The 15,973-nt window shown below is 38.5% G+C and overlaps 1 protein-coding gene across 3 annotated transcripts in view; it reads right to left on the bottom strand.

Moving 5' to 3' along the window:
- Positions 1-15,417, bottom strand: part of C7H12orf42 (chromosome 7 C12orf42 homolog) — a 179,331-nt gene extending 163,914 nt beyond the window's left edge. The window contains exons 1-2 of one of the 3 annotated variants that reach the window (XM_010340230.3): positions 15,152-15,417; positions 1,499-1,601 (exon numbers count right to left, since the gene is read on the bottom strand). In XM_010340230.3, the coding sequence (XP_010338532.2) occupies positions 1,499-1,504 (6 nt within the window). In that variant the 5' untranslated portion in view covers positions 1,505-1,601; positions 15,152-15,417. The other 2 variants (XM_074402320.1, XM_074402321.1) reach the window with 2 other exon arrangements.
- Between the last annotated feature and the right edge of the window lie 556 nt (positions 15,418-15,973).

Genomic DNA, 15,973 nt, shown 5'->3' with positions numbered 1-15,973 from the left:
CTTAATATATCTCACTGAGTATTACTGATGTCAGTTGAAAATCTGGCTACTCAAATAGCACTCTCAGTGAAATAACAAAGTAAAATGGCAATAGCTCTCATACTTCAATTTGAAATTCAACTCTAATTCAAATTATAGAGATTTCACTGTGATCCAGCTTCCTGAAAAGAAAAGTGTGCTGTTAAGGGATGAAATTAAAAAATTGATTCATGCATGCATCATAGATCTTATGTACCAGACACCGAGCTAGACCCTGAGTAACACTGAGGAACAAAGCTGACCAAGTTTCTACCCTAAGGGAGATGAATTTTCAGAAGGGGAGCCACAGAAGTGGGAAGTGTTATGAAGAAAAACAATACATGGTAAGAGTTTAGAAAGCATAGGATAAATTTCAGGTATAGTGCTCATGGCAGGATTTCTGAACAGAGAAATGAACAAAGTATGGGAGTAAGCCATAAGAATCTCTGAGTGAAAGCATTTTACTGCAAGGGAAGAGTAAGCGAACACCAAGTCTGGAGTGGGGCAATGTGGCCAGAGAAGAGTGAGCAGGGGGAAGGAACAGGAAGTTAGAGAACTTGCCCTCATTCCTGGCCAGATGTCCATGTCCTAATGCCTAGAACTTGTGAAGGTTACCTCAGGTGGCAAAAGGAATGTTGCAAATGTGATTAAGAACTTTGAGAAAGGGAGATCATCCTGGATTATCCGGGATCCAACATAATAAAATCCAACATAGTGGTTGAAGAGGGAGGCAGAAGAGGAGGTTGGAATGATGTGATGTGAGGAAGACTAAACCCTCTGTTACTTGTTTTGAAGATGGAGTAAAAGAAACAAAAGTCAAGGAATTCAGACAGTCTTCAGAAGCTAGAAAGGAAAAGAAACAGAAGCTCCTCTAAAGTCTACAGAAGGGAATGCAAACTTGCCAACACCTAGATTTTGACCCAGTGAGACACGTGTCAGACTTCTGAACCTACAGAACTAACTGGAAGATAATAAATTTGTACTGTTTTAAGCCACTAAGTTTGCGGTAATGTGTTACAGCAGCAAAAGAGAACTAACACAGAATCATTCTTACCATTACAAGGGCATTTGTAGTTTTTTTGTCAGTGAAAAGTTTCTGACTTTAGTTAAAAGCCTGGGCTTGTGCAACTTCTTAGGAACAATACCAGCTGCTTTAAAGTGAGCACATATGCCTCAGCCACAATGGTGTGGGTTTACCTTAGTAAGATAAGATATAAATAATAGCAAAGGAAACACATTTCCAGATTTTCCTAACATAAACGTAACATGTCCCTAATAATGGCAAAAAATAATAATTTATGAAAGTATGTAAAATTATGCTGTAATTTACAATGATGTGAATATGGATAAATATGGAAACTAAGAGGAACAGCTGAACTATATCAGTGACACTGAATCAAGAATAAAAATTAGTGGCTGAAATGGAGCAAGCCTATTAACCTAAAAAAGGTAAGAAAATGTAGTATCTCTTATTCATTACCTGCATACTGTTTGCAAGAGGTCTGATAGTCAGTCAGCAAGAATGCTTCTTTCCTTTGCTTCATACATATCACAGTAGATATTCATCTGACAAGTTCAACTCCCTATAAACAATGAATGTAGAAAGAAGAGCAGGTTTACAACGCAATGATAATAATGATAGAGAAAAACTGACATCTTTAAGACACAGAATCATCCTATCCATGAACATAGTATTTCTTGCTAGTGACTTTCAATTTTGTGTGTGTGTGTGTGTGTGGGGACAGGGTCTCATTATGTTGCCCAGGCTGGTCTTGAACTCCTGGACTCAAGCAATCCTCCCATCTGGGCCTCAATAAAACTCTATACTTTTCTATGTAAAGTTCTTGACCATCTATTGCAAGATATAATCCTAGGTGGTGCTTGGTTTGGTTGATTGGTTGGTTGGTTGGTTGGGGTAAGTGGGGGGGGGGGGGGGGGTGTTGTAATGATGTCTTTTAAATCATCTTTCTAATCATTTCCAAAGTACAGACATGCAAATTAATTTTATACATTGTTTTAAAACAGCAAGCTAGCTAAGTTCTCATATTAATTCCAAAAAAAAATGTCTGTTGATTATTTCGGGGTTTTGATGTGAACAATTGTATCGCCTAGTAATAGTAATGGCTTTGTTTCTTTCTTTTTTCTTTTTTTTTTTTTTTTTTTTCAAATTTTTGAACTTTAAATTTTTGTCTTATTGTACTAGTTTACATCTCTAAGACATAAAGCTTAGGTTCCTGGGAAGCAAATAAAGCTTAGACCCTCATTTGCATAGGCCTCTGTGAGTTAAAGGAGTTAGAATTTGCAGTATTCTAGGTACAGAAAGGGAAGTCTAGCGAAATTGGGAAGCATTTCCAATAAATTGTTTTAAAAGATCTCAGAATAGAAAGACCTAAATATCGAAGTCTCCAATATTTTTTGTGCATTTTTTTCTTCATACTCATTTTAATACATAATTTCTTATTTGTAGTTCTGAAGCTTGAGTTTTCAGATAGTTCAACCAAAGGGAAGTTAAGGCAAGGAATATTGCTTACAGATGTGTTAAAGGTTTGAAAAAGGAAAAAAAAAAAGATTAGGTGTGGAGTTGCAAACATAAGAGGAGATGATATCAACAGGTAAGTAGATGCTAATACTCATGAATCAGAGCCCCCAAAATAGTGTAAGCTTCAGTCTTAACAGAAGCTGGATATGCTTGGTTGTTCCTGATGGTAACAGAAATTCATACATTTCCCCATCAAGTATGATATTTGCCATATTTTAGTATTTTTGCAGATACATTTATCAAGTGAAACAATTTTTCTTCTATTCCTAGTTTGTAAAAGTTTTTGGTTTTAAATTAGAGACAGATAGTAAATTCTATTAATTATCTCCTCTGCAGCTATTAAGAAGACTACATTTCCTTTCAGTGATGCTGACGTGATGCTACATTAATAGAATTTCCACTATTAAATGAACCAGGCATTTATGAGATTAAAAAGCAACTTGGTCATAATGTATTTTGTTTTTAGTATAGTACAGGATACTGCTGAATTTTGTTTGTTAATATTTAATTTAGCTTTTTTTCTTCTTCAATGATCACAAGTGAAATTCCCTTTTTCCAATTGATAATGTCCTTACCTTATTCTAGTGTCAAAGTTATGCTAGCTTCATAAAAACACTTGGGGAATATTCTCTTTTTCTAATCACTGACAGAATCTGCATAGGATTTAAATTACTTGCCCCCACTGAATAACTGTATTGGTAAAAGTCACCTTATTCTGATGTTATCTTTGTGGGAAAACTTTAAACTATTAATTCAATTTATTTAATGATTATAGGGTTATATTTTCATTTCTTTTTGAGTCAGTTTTAGTAAACTGCATTTTTCAAAGAAGTTATATTTTCTAGATGTCCAGATTTATTGACTTTAAAATGTATATAATACACAGATATTTTAATCTAGTCAGCATAAAAAATTCTATTCCATTATGTCCCTGTTTTAATTCTTAATATTATTTATAATGCATTTCTCATTTTTCTCTTGACAAATATTGTCAGAGGCTTGTCAATTTCATTAACTGTTTTCAAAGCACAAACTTTTACCTTTGTTGATTCTTTTTGTATGTTTATTTTCTAATTTATTAGTGTTTCTTGTGTGCGGGTGGTGTTTTTAAATTATTTATTTTCTTTCCTATACGTTTTGGGGGCTTATTCTGCTATTCTTGTGTTTTTAATTTACTATCTAGTCTTCTTTACTAACATATTTAAATAATTGTATTTTCTTCTAATATTACATTGCCTGCTTCCAATGTTGTGAAATATAACACTTTTATTATCACTCATTTCTAATGCTTTTGAATTTTAATTTCTTAACCCATATGTTGTTTAAACGTATAATATTTCCCAATTATCTTTTGGCTATTAATTTCTAAATTGGTTATATTTTGGTCCAAAAATAAGCTTTGTTTGACATCAATTCTCTGAAATTTATTGAGGAGAATTTTACAGTCTCCATGTAGCCAATTTAAATAAATATTTCATATATGCTTAGATTCAATATTTTTGAATTATTGGATGTAATCTATAACTGTTCATTAGATCAAGCCTATTAATTATGTTCAAATCATCTATATTCTTGATTTTTTATCTGCTTGGTCTATTAATTTCTGACAGAGATATATTAAAATCTCCCACTAATGTATTGGGTCTTTCTATTTTTCTTCTGTAGTTCAGTCAATTTTTATAGTTTTGAGGGTTTATAATCAGCTGCATCAAAGTTCAGAGTTACATCTTCTTAATAAATCATTGTATTATATAGCTCTCTTCTTTATCTCTACCAATGTTTTTCCTTAGAAAGTGTTTAGTCTGGGCCAGGCACCATGGCTCACACCTGTAATCCCAGCACTTTGGGGGACCGAGGTGGGTGGATTGCCTGAGGTCAGGAGTTCAAGACTAGCCTGGCCAAGATGGTGAAACCCCATCTCTACTAAAAATACAAAAATTAGCTGGGTGCGTTCGCAGGTGCCTGTAATCCCAACTACTCGGGAGGCTGAGGCAGGAAAATCACTTGAACCGAGGGGTTGGAGGTTGCAGTGAGCCGAAATCGCTCCATTGTACTTCAGCCTGGGCAACAGAACAAGACTCTATCTCAAAAAAAAGAAAAAGAAAAAAAAAAGAAAAGGAAGTGTTTAGTCTGATGTTACTACAGCTATAGCAGCTCTTCTTGTTAGTTTTGGTAAAACCTATACCATTATGTGATAAGTAATGTCCAAAAATAAAATATGGTATTATGTATTTGACTAAAAAAGTATTTTTAGTTACTCTGTTCTGTCATGAAAAAATCCCAAAAGTAAGTAAGGAAAACCTTATTCTCTATGAAACTGAAGAAATGTATACCATACTGGAAAAATCTTAAATAATCAAGAGGCTGTCACTTCCTAATCCTACTCATATCTCAACAGAAGAAAAGAAATTTAGCCTGTCTCTATTTAAGAATAAAGGGAAGTACAGAAGTCAAATGCTGAAGACATTCATTCTAAACTCTCTTTTTACTGCTATTTTTGTGGGCTACATTTCCTGGGGGTTTACTACATATTTCTTCTGTACTTGAACTTTTAACATTTTTGTGCCTTATGGTTTGGGGTGTGTTTCTTAAAATCAACATAAAGCTAATTGCTTTAAAAAAAAAAAAAAGTACAATCTGACAATCTTCTTTTAACTGAAAAGGTTAGCCCTTTTCTGTTTATTATGATAATGGATATATTTGGATTTACTTCTACCATCTTATATGTGCTTTCTAGTTACCTATTTGTCCTGGTTCTTCTACTTTTTGTTTGGGTTCTTCTTTTTCCCCCGACTACACTTTTATAACTGACTAAATTATTTTTTCTTTTTCTTTTTCTAGTTTCTCCCCTCTATGTCTTAGAAGCTATTCATAGAGGCCGGGTGTGGTGGCTCACACCTGTAATCCCAGCACTTTGGGAGGCCGAGATGGGTTGATCACCTGAGGTCATGAGTTCAAGACCAGCCTGGCCAACATGGTAACACCCCATCTCATTTTCTTTTAACAAAAAAATAATAATAATTTTTTTTAAAAGAAGTGATTCATACAATTTTACCTTTATACTAAAACATGTATACTAACTTAAAATCTAAATATTTAATAAATTTAACACTTGTAAATAAAACAAGGATCTTTCATACTGACCATCTCTCTGCCAAACTGAAAGTTGTTGTTGTCCAATATTTTAGATCTCTAAATTGCTGTTCTTTCCCTCCACAAGTTAGACATTGTCATTATTAGTGTTCTTATTTTATGCAGCCGTTATTTTGATTTATGCACATACTTATCAATATCCTTCATAATCACTCTTTTTTGCATCTCAGATCTGTCTGGGATTACACTTTTCCTTCTTAAAGAAAATCCTTTAGAATAACCTTTAGTGAGGGTCAACTGGTGGTAAACTCTCAGGTCTGTTTGAAAATGTCTTTATTTGGGGCCAATATTCAACATCCTTAAAGAAAAGAACTTTCAACCCAGAATATCACATCCAGCCAAGCTAAGCTTCACATGCGAAGGAAAAATAAAGTTTTTTGTGAATAAGCAAGCACTCAGAGATTTCATCACCACCAGGCCTGCTTTGCAAGAGCTTCTGAAAGAACCACTACACATATGAAAGGAACAAACAGTATCAGCCTTTCTAAAAAAATTATCAAAAAGAGCATCAATATAATGAAGAATTTATATCAACTAATGGACAAAATAGCCAGCTAATGACAGTATTAAACTCACATATATTATTATTAATTCCAAATTTAAATTGACTAAATCCCCCAATCCAAAGACAGGCAATTTGAATAAAAAACTAAAACCCATCAGTATGCTGCATCCAGATCCATCTCACATTCAAGGATACACAAAGACTCTAAACAAGGGATGGAGAAAGATTTACCAACCAAACAGAGAGCTAAAATAAATAAATAAAAAATAGAAGTTACAATTAAGCAACAAAGATCAAAAGAAGCAAAGAAGGACATTACATAATGATAAAAGGATCAATGCAACAACAAGAAGAGCTAAAGATCCTAAATATATACGCACCCAGTACAGGAATACCTAGACATACAGGACTTATAAAGAGACTTAGACTCCCACATAATAATAGTGGGAGACTTCAACATTAATATTAGACAGATCAATGAGACAGAAAATTAACAACGATATTTAGGTCTTGAACTCAGATCTGGAACAAGTAAATGTAATTAACATTTATAGAACTCTCCACTTTAAATATACAAAATATACACTCTCATCAGTACCACATCATATCAATTTAGAGGTTTAAATGAAATCTTGGTTGGCTCCTTGTTTGTTATTCTCTTCCCTCATTTTCTTTCATGTCACCATTATTGAGGACAATTGTAGGCATACCCATATTTAGACTGCATTCTAGCCTGGGCAATAAAGCAATACCCCCATCCTCTCTCCCTCTTCCTCTTTCTCTTTCTTCCTCTTCTTAAAAAAAAAAAAAAAAAAAAAAAAAAAAAAAAAAAAAAAAAGAAAATGTCTTTATTTTATCCTTGTGCTTGAATATAGTTTTGCTGGATGTGCAGTTCTAGGTTGACAATTATTTTCTCTCAGTCCACTTAAGTTATTTTCCACCATCTTATAGTTTTCATTATTTCTGTTGTAAAGATAGTGGTCAGTCTCTTGCCAATGTCTATTCTCTACAGTGTGTTGGGTTTTGTTTTGCATTTTGCTTTATTTTGTTTTGTTTCTAGTCTTGCTTGTCCCTTCTGTGGCTTAAGATCTTTTGTGTGTATATGAATGTGGATTTTTAATTTCTCTTTGGTGAATCTAGATGTGAATTGTTTTTATGTATCCTGTCTGTGATTTGCTGGACTTCCTGTATGTTAAGATATATATCTTTGAATAATTCTGAGGAGGGTTTCAGTCGTTATCACCTTAAATATTACCTCTTATGTTTAATCAGAATTCCTTATGGAATTCTGATTAAATTTGCTAGACCTTTTTATTATTATTATCATTATTATTATTGTTGAGATGGAGTCTCGCTTTATCACTGGGGCTGGAGTGCAGTGGGGCAATTTTGGCTCACTACAACATCTGCCTCCCGGGATCAGGCGATTCTTCTGCCTTAGCCTCCTGAATAACTGGGATTACAGGTGTGCACCACCATGTCCAGCTAATTTTTGTAGTTTCTTTTTTAGTAGAAATGGGGTTTCACCATATTGGCCAGGCTGGTCTCAAACTCCTGAGCCCACCCGACTCAGCCTCCCAAAGTGCTAGGATTACATGCATGAGCCACCTCACCCAGCCAACTCATTCTTTTTATTTTTTGTTTTTTATCTCCCATCTTTCTAGTCACTGGATAATCTCTTAGACTTACATTCCAGTTCATTAAACTCTTCTTCAGTTTGTTTCTAATCTACTATTTAATTTGCCTATTGAATTTTTAATTTAAATTCTATTTCTATGTTTATTTTTCCAATATGACTGATTTTATTTTATTGCATCTGTTTCTTGCTCATATTTTCAAGCCTATTTTTCCTCTAAATATAGTTTCTGATGATATCAAAAATCTATGCAGGTCTAAAATTGGTGTCTGTTATTTCTGTTTTCTCTCAGTCATCTACTTCTTAGCTTGTGGGTATTGTGAGTTTGGCCAGTGAGTTTCTCATTTTAGTTCGAACCTTACATGTAAAATTCCAAACACCAAGAGTGAATGCTAATGTGAACTATGGACTTTGGGTGATGTGTATGTAGGTTTACCAATTGTGGCAAATGTACCACTCTGATTGGATTGTTGGGACATAGAGTATAAGGGATATCTCTATCCTCTCAATTTTGCGTTGAACCTAAAACAGCTCTAAAAAAATTTTTTTTTAAATTCTTAAAAGCCTGAGGGTTTTTTGTTTGTTTGTTTTATTATTGTTCTGTTTTGTTTTTTGTGAGATGGAGTCTTGCCCTGTCGCCCAGGCTGGAGTACAATGGCACCATCTTGGCTCACTGCAACCTCCACTTCCCGGGTTCAAGCGATTCTCCTGCTGCCCTCTCCTAAGCAGCTGGGATTACAGGTGTGCACCATCATGCCCGGCTAATATTTAGCATTTTAGTAGAGACAGGGTTTCACCATGTTAGCCAGGCTGGTCTCAAACTTCTGACCTTGTGATCCACCCACCTTGGCCTCCCAAAGTACTGGGATTACAGGCATGAGCCACTGCACCCAGCAGGCCTGTGTTTAACTCACAGTTTTCCAGGAAGCATCCAGCCTCTGGCCATTTTAAATTAAATTCTCCAATTGAAATTTTGTTTTCAGACCCTCAAATACATGGCATGAATAAGGACTCAAACATTTATGAGAGCTGACTTGTAGTTATGAAAATGATGGTTACAATTTTTCTTCACCCACAGTGAAAGTTGAATCAAGCAGCTTTTTTGCTGAATTCTTCATGTCAGGTTTATATATTGTTCATTCTTACACTAAGATCCCAGCTTTATGTTTCAACTAAGCTCCCCACTTTATTTCTAACAGCCTATCTTCTGTATTGCCATTAAAATTTAAAACTTAGCTTCTGACAATTAGAAGAAATCCTTTAAGTTCTGGCATTCAGCTATTTCTCAGGATTTCTACCTTTATGCCAGCTCATAAATGTATCTTACAATGTTTTAAAAATATTTTATCCAGTTTTTAGTCAATTTAGAGAGTCATATAGGATAACTGGTCTGAAATTCTCTTAAAAATACAAAATCCCCATTTTATTTTCTTATTTATCTTTATTAATTTTTAAATTACTGAATTTTACATTTATTTGGTATTCAATCAGTTTATTCAATATGATTATTTATCCATTGATTTTATTTTCACATATCAGTGAGCAATGTTATTTGCAATTAGTGATATTTTTCTTCTTTTCTTTTCAACTGGCTATACGACTTATTTCTGTTTTACATGTTATTTAATTTTCTAGAATTTTTATAACAATCTAAAAAAATAATGGCATGATAGGTATCTTTGTCTTATTTGTAACTTTAATTTTAAAGTCCTCTAGTGTTTTTCATTAAGTATTATCATGGCTTTCATATTAAAATTGTTTATTATGTTAAATATCTATCTGTTTCTAATTTATAAAATGTTACAAGTAGTTTTATAATAAATTTGGTATTTAATAGGATTTTCATATGATTTTCCTTGTTTACCATATTATTGTAATATATTCCTAGAATTTCTAACATTAAACTATTCTGAAATGATATCTACTGGACAGTAGTATATCTTGCACTGATGAATTAGATGTGTACATGGGGGTTTTAGAACATTAGCATCTATATGCATGCATAAAATTGTTGATTTTGTTTTATTGTACTCTCTTAGTCCAGTTTGGCAATCATATAAATTGGAAAAAAATTTCACCAGTGTTATGTCTTAAATTTCTAAAATGTGGAACTTCTGTTTCCTTAAAAGATTGGAAGAACTGACTCGTAAAGCTATCTGGGCTCAGAACTTTTTTGGAAGTTAATTATTTGAAAGCACTTTTCATCTTTGTTATTACTTTTGTTCTAATCAGGTCATCCATCTCTCCTTTAGTTAATTTTAGTTATTTTTTCCAACCAATATAATAATATTTCTTGAGCCTTTTAACTGCATAGTTTACCACTGAATTGTACCGAGCAGTTTTTATGTTTAAATCTCTATATGTACTATAACAAGAGGAAATTCTAGTTCATCCATTCCATTTTCTTGGAATTATAGGTACAGTAGCTCCTGCTGTACTCTCCAGAAAAAATATAGAAACAAATACTCCTTGCCTCAAGAGATAATTGGTGAGATTAAAGAAAGACTAGCATCTAATGGACCAAATTTAGCAGGAGTTAGTCATAAGTGTTCCCCTCTCATACTCTATTGTTGCTTCCCTGTGCACAGACATGGCAGGCCTTGAGCTCTTGGTTTCTACATGGCAATCAGACCTTGTAAACCTTGGCAAATGTCATTCACTGTTCTTTCTACTCCCAGATTCTCCAATGTAATGTGTAAGTTATCTTCAGTCAATTCAACTGGAGAGAATGAAAAACTCACCCTAGCTTAAAATTCATGCCTCATTTCTAACTTTAATCTTTATCAGGGAGCCCTTTATTCAGAGTCATTTTAGTGGACATTAATAAAGCTGATAAGCTGATTCAAAATAGGCCTTATTCTATGAGCTAGGACTCTGAAGGGAAAAAGGAATTCCTGACTTCCCAAACATAATCTCCCCAATTTGTTAGTGTTAGAAACTCCTTGTTCTCGATTTTTTTTTTTTTTTTTTTTTTCTTTTTGAGACCAAGTCGCACTCTGTAGCCCAGGCTGGAGTGCAGTGGTGCGATCTCAGCTCACTGCAACCCCACCTCCCAGGCTCAAGTGATTCTCAAGCCTTAGCTTTCAGAGTACCTGGGATTAAGGGTGTGTGCCACTATGCCTGGCTAATTTTTGTATCTTTTAATAGAGATGGGGTTTCATCCTGTTAGCCAAGCTGGTCTTGAACTCCTGAGCTCAAGTGATCCAGGCACTTGAGCCTCCCAAAGTGCTCCAATTACGGGCGTGAGCCACCGCCCCAGGCCCTTTTATGTGTTTGTGGTTTATCTTTATGGTAAGGTACACTATCCAGCAATTTGCATGTTATTGTTTCATAGTTTGAAAAAGGAGATGCAGTCTGGGTCAAAAGCAATTGTAAAGACCTCAACTGCCTAATTTTACAGGTGTTCTTCCTAATGTTCCTCTAGTCACATAAAATATCTTCTTTCCATAAACTTGCCCCTTTCTGCTTAGCTTCTTTAACCTTTAACAAAAATTTCCTCTCCCTCAACAGTGTTTCATAGGCTTCTGTTTATCCATTTCATCCATTTGATCATTTTCTTTAGTTTTTCTTTACTTTCTTTTTTTTTTTTTTTGAGACAAAGTCTCACTCTGTCACGCAGGCTGGAGTGCAGTGGCACGATCTCTGCTCACTACAATCTCCACCTCCCAGGTTCGAGTGATTCTCCTGCCTCAGCCACCCAAGTAGCTGGGATTACAGGCACCTGCCACCACGCCAGGCTAATTTTTTGTATTTTTAGTAGAGACAGGGTTTCACCATGTTGGCCAGGTTGGTCTCAACCTCCTGACCTCAGGTGATCCACCCATCTCGGCCTCCCAAAGTGTTGCGATCACAGGCGTGAGTCACCACACCCAGCCCATAAAGAACCATCTTTAATGGTTCTTTCTCCAGCTCAGGACTTTTCAATTCCTTCCCTGAGGCAAACTGCCAGATTATCTCAATATTTCCAGTTGGGACTCAGGAAGTGGGAAATCTTAACAGCCCAGCTCATCCTTTCATGCCACGCCACATCATAGATCCCCAGAAGCCTGGGAAAGGACAAGGGCACAAGGTAAGTCAAGCGTCTGTCCCCAGGCCCGCCATCTCCATTTGGCCAACTCAACAACCGCTCAAAATTAACAAGTTGAATTCTTGATCCGCACCCCCCTCTTGATTGTCTTCACCATCTCAGCAACGTGTACCACCATCTGCCAAGTTGTTCAGCCTGATGTGGTATCCTCAGTTCCTCCTTTTCTCTCATCACCCCATGCAAGCACTCTCATCCATCAACTCTCATCAGTTCTTTCTCTAAAGATACGAAATCCATCTTCATTTCCATGAATACCACCTTAATCCAGGATACTGCTATTTCTTGTCTGGATTACGACGACCTTCTAACAGCTTCCTAACTACTTGTGGCACTTCCTTTTCTTTCCATTATTCAATTCATATTCTACACAGCAGAGGTAATGATCTTAAAATATAAATACAATCACATAGATCCCTCACTCAAAATCCTTCAGGAGCTTCCTATTTCTCTTAGAATAAGATCCAGTCTTTTCCCTCATCTGACACAGCTTTGGATGATCTGATTCCGGCTAATCTCTGAAACCTCATCTTGCAGTATTTTCTCCACACTCACAATGTTCCAGCCACACCTGCCTTGCTTCAGTGACTCAGGATCCCTGAGTTCTTTTCTGCCTCAGGGCCTTTGCATATGCCTCTGCTTGCTTGGTGTTCTCCTGCTCTCACTTGCTTTAGGTCCCGGCTGAAATGTGATTTCCTCAGAGAGGACTGGCCACTAACCAAAGGGAATCACCTCCAACTTGCAGCTCTTTATTTTATCCCCTTATATCTTCATATTTTTGCCCACGGCTCTACATTATTGGGGAGAAAACTATAAAAAAAACACACACAAAAAAGCAAAAGCTAAAAAGAGAGGCACACACAAAAAACCATTAAAACGGAGGAAAAAAACAATAAATTAAGAGGAAATAGGCATGAAAGTACTAGCATTTATGAAAAAAATAAGTTCATAAAATTTTTAAATAAGTGTAAATGTTATACACCCCCAAAGCAAACATTCTTACTACTTATTTCTAAGTCTTGGATAATTTTTTCTAACTTCACCTTCAAGATAAGTCATCTTTCCTTGAATTCCAGTAAGTACAATATTCACTAGTGTAAGAATTTATCGAAATGAAGGCTCAAAATGAGTTAGAAACATTTGAAAAAGTCATTATAGCCCCTAAGAGAGTCTAATGCTTCTTTTCTCTAAGTTTGCATAGCAAGGATCTAAGACAAGTTTTAAAACAAAACAACACTCTTTTAAGGCCATGTGTACATGAGGCATCATTTCTCCACAATAGCCTGGCCCTCTCGCCTCCCTTTGTCCTCCGCAATGCCTCTTTGTAAATCACAGGTGTTTGTGGGCATAAAGCCCATCAGAAGGGAGTTTATTGTGAAGAGTTCTTTCTTTGCCACTTGTTCTAAACCTGTTCAGAGAGTGCTCCATGCCTGAGACCAAATCTCCATAAAAATCAAGAAACAAGAAGTTTTCTGTATGCCTGCCCAACAGCCACACTATGACATTAGTTTCGACAGCTCTGTGACCCCGTATTGTCCCAACTTTATTCACTAGTCTCTTTTTCTCTCTCTGCACTCCTTCTTTTAAGCTTTTATTGGCATTTTCTATCTACTGTAAAATAAAAAGAAGGAGGATGGGTCTTGTTTTTTTTTTTTAAGTACTCTATGTGGCAGATAAAGAAAACACTATCTGCAGTTACTGTAGTAATGGTTTCAAAAAACACCTGCAAATCAAAGAAAGACACCACGGCAGTGTCTTCAGAATTTTTTTCTTCTCTTAAAGTTCCTTCTTGGCCATTATAGAGTAGGCCCGGCAATGAATTTATGTGACAGCTATGAAGTTAGTATTAAAATTGTGAATAGTGCCTAGCAGTTTTCATGCCCTTAGTATAAGATCGCCTCAATTTGCCACACAGCGGTGAATAGGGTAAAGAAGGGAGGGGGGTGTCGAATGAATGAGAGGAGGAGGTTATGTGAATGGGAGGGTTTCCCGGGAGGGGGCAGCACAGTTGTCAAGGGGAGAAGAGTGATTTATTTTTGAAATTCCAGAAAGGAAGACCAAAAGAAGTTGCCTAAAAGATCCTGAAGCGCGGGGGTGGGGGGGTGGGGTGGGGGTGAGATAAATAATATGTCTACACACATTTAGCAAGTGTCAAGGCCAGCTCTAGAGGTAGGGACGGGGTGGGGGCGGCGGTGGTAAATCCATTCCTCTGGTCTTCCAAGATTCAATATTAAATGCCAGCAGGGAGCAGATGTGGGCAGGGGCTGCAGAATAGGGGTAAGGAGCGCGGAAGGAGGGGTTAAGCGTTTATCTCAATAGAAATTAACCACTTGGGGAGAATTAGGAACGAGCTGCAGCGGGCGGGGGAAGTGGGGGGAGAAGCGGGACAGGGAGAGTGTCTCTGGTGTAAAGAAAGAAACTTTCCTGGTGCGGAGATCTGGGCAGGGCATTCAGTAAAATGAGGTGAGCAAGGCTGCAAAGAGCAAGGCGGGGCGCGCCCTCCACCGCCCCCCGCCGCTCCGCCCGGCCCCTCCCCTGTCCGGCCCCTCCTCACACCCCTCCCCCTGTCCATATTAGCATGCGGGCGGCGGCGGGCCGGCCGGGCAGGGAGGGCGGCGGTGGCAACGCCGCGCGGGGCGCATTGTGGGCCGCGCTCGCCTCCGCGGGGGACCATCTGCTCGCTGTCAATGCATCACCTGCTCGTCTGGGCCGTCGCCTGGGCAACCGGGGGCGGGGGATTAAGGAGCGTGTGCGTCTCGGTCTGGGCCGAGGCGGCGGGGTGGGGGTTGGGGCGGGGCGAAGCGCTCCTCGGCCCCTCATCCCCCTGCCCCAGGACGGGTCGGCCAGCTCAAGGGGGCGGCGACCACCGCGGCTCTGCCGCTCGCCGCCGCTCCTCCGCCTTTGCTCCCCGGCCGCCTGTTCTCGCGGGAGCGGCTGGAGTCTCGGGGAGGAGCAGACAGCAAAGGGTCCGACCTTGCCTCACCCCGCCGGGAGGCGAGTCCCGCGCTCCCCGCGTCTACCTGGAGCTGCGAGGGCCCTGTCCCGACGCGCCGCGCGCAGCCTCCTCCGAGGGAGCTGGCGCATTCTGCCGGGTTCTGGGGACGCGGCGCGGCGCGGTTCTGAGTGCCCCGCGGTCGCCAGGCAACCACAATGGGGCCGCCTCGCCGCCAGACCCTCCCCCGCGCCTGCCACCAAAGCCACAGAAAACTTTCACACCTCGCGTCTGACACTGTGGCCTGTCCGCGGAGCCAAGCGCTAGGGAACTCTTCGACGTCAGAATACGGGTGGCGCCTGTTCTTCGGGGGGCTGGCAGGGGGAGCCCAGTGCTTATCAAAACGGGTTGATTTTCCACGGAACTACGGAGGGGTAGTTCTGGAGGTAATAGAACCCAGAAATCCTGAAATTCCCCTTCCACCTACTGGTCGTCATGAAATTCTAAACCATTTTCGATAGAGAAGCCCATCCAGGAGTAATGCAAGCCAACAGCAGGGGGCGGAGCGAGGCTGTAGATGGGGACGGTGGCCATTTGGGGACACGTTTAATCCAAAGTCATGCCCTCTGGTTTAGAAACTTCAGAGCAATTTTTTCTCTGCTCTTCCCCATCTCTATCCCCGACTGGTCAAGGACATTTAGCTGCTCCAACAAAAGTCGTTCTAATGTTCTCTAGGAGTCTACAGGGCTCAACAATGGGAATGCTTAATACCCCCACACCCTGCCCATAAGCTGTCCATAGACTGCACAGAACCGAAGAGTTGTTGAGGTTTCATCACAACCCGTAATATATAAATATTTTTTCTGGGCTAGCTAAATTACTGGACACTCTTCTGCAGAATCACAGGTTCAGCAGAAAATGGACACCCTACCCCGCAAACCCACATCTAAAATGTCTCTAGCCAGGAAAAAACCCAGCTTGTTTTTAAAGACTCTGAGTCTTGTTACGTCTCATTAAAAGGTCTGGCAACTCTTGGGAAACCAACAGTCTTCTCTGACTTAGCAACTCAAACCCATTTTCTGCATTTCTTTAAAAAAAATTGTAAG

The sequence above is a fragment of the Saimiri boliviensis genome, chromosome 7 (assembly GCF_048565385.1).
Source record: "Saimiri boliviensis isolate mSaiBol1 chromosome 7, mSaiBol1.pri, whole genome shotgun sequence".
NCBI classification, from domain to species: Eukaryota; Metazoa; Chordata; class Mammalia; order Primates; family Cebidae; genus Saimiri; species Saimiri boliviensis.
This window is presented reverse-complemented; position numbering and strand designations above follow the sequence as displayed.